At 37.2% G+C, this 6,000-nt stretch overlaps 1 protein-coding gene across 2 annotated transcripts in view; it reads right to left on the bottom strand.

Annotated features, from left to right (window-relative positions):
* LOC134670786 (synaptotagmin-10-like) overlaps window positions 1–6,000 on the bottom strand; it is a 192,334-nt gene continuing 186,334 nt past the window's right edge. The window contains exons 8-11 of one of the 2 annotated variants that reach the window (XM_063528603.1): window positions 4,157–4,277; window positions 2,278–2,449; window positions 1,781–1,978; window positions 1–1,111 (exon numbers count right to left, since the gene is read on the bottom strand). In XM_063528603.1, coding sequence (XP_063384673.1) covers window positions 1,108–1,111; window positions 1,781–1,978; window positions 2,278–2,449; window positions 4,157–4,277 — 495 coding nt within the window. In that variant the 3' untranslated portion in view covers window positions 1–1,107. Of the gene's footprint in view, window positions 1,112–1,776; window positions 1,979–2,277; window positions 2,450–4,156; window positions 4,278–6,000 lie in introns of those variants that run through there. The other variant, XM_063528604.1, reaches the window with a different exon arrangement.

Raw genomic sequence — 6,000 nt, 5'->3', positions numbered from 1 at the left:
TTAATATTCATTTGACTTCAATACATATTCTTAAAATTTATTTAACACGATTTAAAGCTTCGATTTTATCTTAAAAAGACGGTAACATACATTAGGAATATCATTCTATTTTTTTTAATATCGTGCAAGTTAGGTGAAAAATAAAAAACATATTTCGTGATTTTCTTGCAACATTTCCCCCTACATTATTGTCCAACACTAAAGAATGTTTCAAACATTCACGAAGATATCGAAAAAATTATAACTCTTCTGTGCATTTAGTAAAATTTAGTATCGTAGAATATTTAAGTATTTCATTATAATATCTATATTTCAAAGCACATACAAATACTATAATGGCGCCCAAACAGACTCGGTATGAACAACACAAACCGACAAATTTTTTTAGACCCCTCAATTCAAACTTTAACTGCAAAAAATGCAATTTTCCAATAACAGAAACGATAAAAATACTTACAAACTCGCGTCAGTTAGCCTTGTATATGTCCTGAATCTATCTAACCCCTTACCCTCCATTTAACCAAGTCTGTTTAACCCTTTTCTTACAGGTATGTTACAACTGACAACAATTTTACAACATTGAATCACTTAGAGGTACCTACATTTAATTCTACATGACGCGATCAAGTCTTGAAGAGAGTGTGCGTATGTATATTAAAATGTTTATAAATATAAAAGTGTATAAATACCACCAGAGCAAAAGGGACAAGAAAACATTCAAGGCTCCAAATTTCAATAATAATTTGTTGAATGACAAAGATATGACATGATATCTATCAGGATATGCTTTTAACTATAAAATATATAAAGGATATACGTATCTACGTCTAAACTAATCATAAATAATCGCTAAGGGTTAAATTCATGTCTACTGTAACAAACAATCTAACCTAGTCTAACACTACGATTCAATATCACCGAACACCAATTGTTAACTACAGTAAATGGACATACAACCCTTATTTTAGTCACATATATACCTATACATTTGGCATCGTGAGAATTCCAAAACGTTTCCCGGTCCTTTGAAGGCGCTGCTTTCTGCGAAGACGCGCCATTTTGTGTTGTTTAGCGGCCATTTTGAGATGGTTCACAGTCGTCGTCTCTTCATCTGTGAACAAAAACCCTTTGTGACAGTCTGAAATGAGAAATGCAAAGAGAATTCTGCAATGTTTTGGCGCATTTAATCACGGGGAATAGTGATATTGCGCTAGATTCCCTAATAAAATACAATGAAATTATTTCTAGAAAAATCCATTTCGCGGAAATATTACCGTCTTGTATACTTATATGTCGTAGTCAGATCGTATAATCCGCCGTATTACATTACGGCTAGCCGTTTTCAAAAACAGGGGCGTTTTACATGCACATTTATGTTTCGTTACAAACAATTTGCACGTGCTCTAATTTGAAGGTCGTCAACTCCAGTTTCAATATTTAATTTGTTTTTTATTTAATTTATTGCCTTAGTCCATATATTTATTCAACAAAAACAATACAGGTATTGTTTGAAATACGCAACATTGTTTACACAAATGTTAAAAAACTATATAACAATGCAAGAACAGCATACCTAAGCGTGCCATCGCATACGGTTGTTGAACTAAGAAATAAACAAATTTCGTCATAATCATAAGTCTTTATAAGGCAGAGGGAACATATTTCCCACCTGATTATGAACTTTATTTCCAAGTGGTAACGTTAAATTTTGCATGATTCCCGACACCCTAATGCATATATATATATATATATATATATGATAAAGGGTTAAGCAGCCTACCTTCCATTTAAGCAGCTCAGGCCATTCGAATGGTCATTGGTAGGTAACGCGATGTTGGAGGGGGGACTCTTGTTGAGCGGGTACCACTGGGCCACCGGTTTCCGAGGATTGTCCAGCATCTCAAGCCAATGCTCGCGACCCATGCCGATAAGGGAGGAGCCGATGGCCGTGCAGCCTATCAGCTCGTTGGAACCAATCCTGTTAAAAACAATGTGTTATTGAAGACATCATTCTAAAAATCTCAAAGCAATTATTTAATAAATCCATAGTTTATACAGGCCAGTGTCTTATGGATTATTTACAACTTAATTCGTACCAAAGAAGTATGACTATTTGATTAACGCTATTCCTCACTAGCTTCCAATTTCCGGACATAATATATGTCTGATACGAGAAAAATGTAAGAAAATTATATAGATTAACTAAATGCCAGCCGATGTTTGTGTGCAGCACGAGGCAAAGTAATAAAGTAGTTTTTAAGACGAGATATAACTGACCTGTCATAATCAATCACTTTGACCAGCAGCGTGATATCAAAGACGTTCTCCGAAGGCAGATCGAAGACCAACGCCTCATTGTAAACCGGATTCAGTGTATTCTTCTTGACTGTGGTTTTCTTCTTCTTTATCCTCTTGCCTTGGCAGATAAGGCAGATTTTCACGTATGGGTCTGAAGAAGAATTGTTTTGTTAGAAGGGCCAACTTCATCATCGTCAATATCGTTATCATGGCCATGAGAATGCATCACGCATAAGTGTGCAAATCAAAGAGACAACCCAACATGTCCTCCTAAATTACAGCATACATAAGTATAGGTATGCATAGAAGTCAAACTACGAAAATACAAACGCATCAGATAATACTTATCGTATTACCTCAAAACGAAAATTGCTTAAAATCCAACAATTTCATTCTTGCGTGACACATACTCGTAGCTACAAAACAAAATCTCTAAAGATTTATATCAATTTCAAACAAGGATCAAGTGAAATACCATTCATTCTCGTAATCTAAAGATTTACGATGTATATGCGCTTAGTGTCAGTACTGTCGCAAACTTTCGTGACCCGTTCAGTGTAACAAGTGAACAATTTTAGTTACCAAGTAGCTGTCATCGAATTACAGACCCCGAAGTTTGCCCCCAGTAAATTAGGGGATCCTTAATAGTTTAGTGTTAGGGAAGCCCGGGAAAATTGGCATAAATCAATTACTTGTCTTGTGCCAGTGGCTCCGTGATCCATCAATTGGTTGATAGTATTCGATGTCAGGCAATTATTAGTTAAGTGGAGTTTGATAGTTAGCGAAGTTAACAAAGCCTTGTCTGTTTGTTTGCAGCTTGTATCGAAAGCCTTTAAACATTGCATTGCTTAAACTAGAGACAAATCAATTGGTTTTTGAGTAGTTTTCGTTCATGTTTTTTTCCTAAAAACTGATAAGTACTATTATTTTTCTCTTTGGGTAGATTGATCGATCAGCCATATATAGTAGGTATATATACAAGTTGGTTATTGGTAAATGAAAACATCGTAAGGAATAGGTAGGCACATTTGCAAAGAAGGTCAAAGGTGTGTTTTGAATTTCTATTCAGAGTATATTCCCAAACACTTTTTTACAAACTGTGGCCTACAGCGGGATATAGGTATATAGTGATGGATTGATGGTCTTTCATTAAAAATAATGCCATTGTTCGCCCACGTGCCTACCAGCTTACGACAAACAAGCTTCCGAACAGATCAAAGCTTTGCAGCGTTAATCCCAGGGACGACTTGTAGGTAGGTAGCTACTCGTTCAAATTGCCACGTCCGACGTTCATTGCTATTGTTATCGCAGTCTGAATGGGGCACGATTTTGCAGATTTTAATATAAGGAATTGAAAAGATACGTAGGTACCTACGTCAAGCAAGGAAGCTCTGAATCTTTTAAGAAACTTGGTTTTTATGGTAATGCTTAGTCATAATCTTATTATGTAATTTGTTTAAGTAATGTTTCTCGTAAAAAAAGGCCCTGTTTCGTGTTTTACTTCTTGAAAAGAAAACTTCAAAATTATATCAAACATGGCACTTTAACATTAATTTTAACAAACTCTACGTCCATGGGGTCCCAGCGCGCACAAGTTGTTCGCAGAATTCGCGAAGCCACTAGGCGACCTCGTACAACGTATCAGCCTTGCTATACAGCGAGGAAATGCCCGCCAGCATCCTTGGTACAATGCCTCAAGGGCCCATTTTAGATTTGAGCTAGGTAATACTTTACTTTAATAGTAGGTACTACTGTGTGTACTGTCTTGTATGTAAATAAATGATAGTAATATTTTTTCAAGTTACATTTAGCACAAGCAATTTTAAAAGACAGAAATGACGGTAGTGTAAAAAGTTACCTGATGACCCACTGATGTCCATGGCCTTAAGATTCCTTCCCTTGATGACGGTGACCGTCAGTCGACCGGCGGTTGGCAAGTAGCAGAGAGACAGCATCAACTCCCCGAGGTCTTTCTTCTCCTGTTGCCAAACAAAAATATACTCAGTTTATTAAATAACTCATATAACCTACTCGTTCTGAAACATCAAAACGGTTTGCTGGAAATCAATAAAAGTTTCGTTAAAACGTATAATTCTATGCTGCATCCGCCTCATATACCTACAAGATTTTTTGCTTTCTCCTTACTAGAATTTTACTCGTATGCACGTGCGATCAAACATCTTGAACTCGAATAGGTGTCCTAAGACCTAATTGACAATCGCGCGAACTTAGTTCATACGAACGCGCGATCAAATAGTGTTCAAAATAACATCGCTAACATGACATTCGATAATCACGTCGCGCCGTCAGGGAGCGGCGAGAGTGATGATCGCGTATTCACGTCCTAATAGGACACACCCACGGCGCGATTCGAGAAATGAATTAAGGGGCCCACTGATTAACAGTCCGCCGGACGGTATCGGCCTGTTACTTGTTCCGAACTGTCAAAATTTAGTTCTTACTGACAGGCCGATACCGTCCAGCGGACTGTTAATCAGTGGGCACCTTTAGAGATTCACTAGATATGACATAAAGATATGTGACGTTCCACGGCAAAAGGTACTTTATGGCGGCTGGCGCTTACGCTATTATTAACGCCGCTCCAATATTCAGCCGGGGCATTGGTACATTTTGCCGTGGTACGTCACATATCTATTGAATCTCTAATTCCGAATCGCGCCGCCAGTTTTAATTAGCGCGACCACGCGATGGACTCATCACTTACTCGCGTGATAATTACGTAATCGCGTATTAAGGAGCTCACATATAATGAGTGCGCCGGAGTGTCAGCCTGTTAGTTGTTCGGAGCTGTTAAATTTTGCGTTTAACTGATAGGCTGTTTTATCGTCCGGCGAACTGGTAATCTGTGGGCCCCTTTAGGTTTAGGCCCACCCCACAATAGGTTTTACAAGTGGCTTTCATGATTATATGAAATCAGATTATTAAAAGTAGCTTTATTTCAACTCAGCTTATTAAATCTTAGAATTATTGTATAGAAATTCAAGCATAATAGACAAAATTACAGCGTATCACTTATATTTAGACATAAAATATAAGATAACAAGACAAGCTCACTTGCTAACACTACAACTCATTTGCCAATATTGATATCAAATAATATTACGTAAGATTTTTATATTATCATTCTTATCAATCGGAAAATAACGACATCATTAGTCAAAAGCAACAATACCCGGCCTTGAACCTTCCTACCTTTATTCCGATATTCAATACACCAGAAACGAGGACCCGTTACCCATTCTCCATCACTTCACTCACACAAGCGAGCGAATCAAGACCACCATTATTATTGCGACCCCTGGGAGCCTAGCCAACATAGCAGGGGATCCTATCTCATCGCATAATAATTGATTGTCATAATGTAATGTTACGCATAAGTCTCTTTTCGCATATTTTTTCTCCAGCTGAAACAGAAAGTATTTTCGAAAATATTTTGCATAGGTTGTGTAGAGTAGGGTAGGTTAGGTTAGGTTTGTGTTATAATTTTTAAGAAATGTTAATATTTCCAGCACAATAACAATTATGCCAAATGAGTTTTATGCGTAACATTACATTAGGACAATCAATAATTATGCGACCCAATATGGACCCACATAGCAATCGTTGATAGAGTTAGACCAAAGCCTGCAACCATTTTGATAGCATACGCAGTGCAAGTGTTATTTATAGGTACAACATCAT

This window comes from Cydia fagiglandana, chromosome 14, assembly GCF_963556715.1.
Source record: "Cydia fagiglandana chromosome 14, ilCydFagi1.1, whole genome shotgun sequence".
Classification (NCBI taxonomy): domain Eukaryota; kingdom Metazoa; phylum Arthropoda; class Insecta; order Lepidoptera; family Tortricidae; genus Cydia; species Cydia fagiglandana.
Note: the sequence above shows the minus strand (reverse complement) of the source record. Positions and strands in the feature narration are given on the sequence as shown.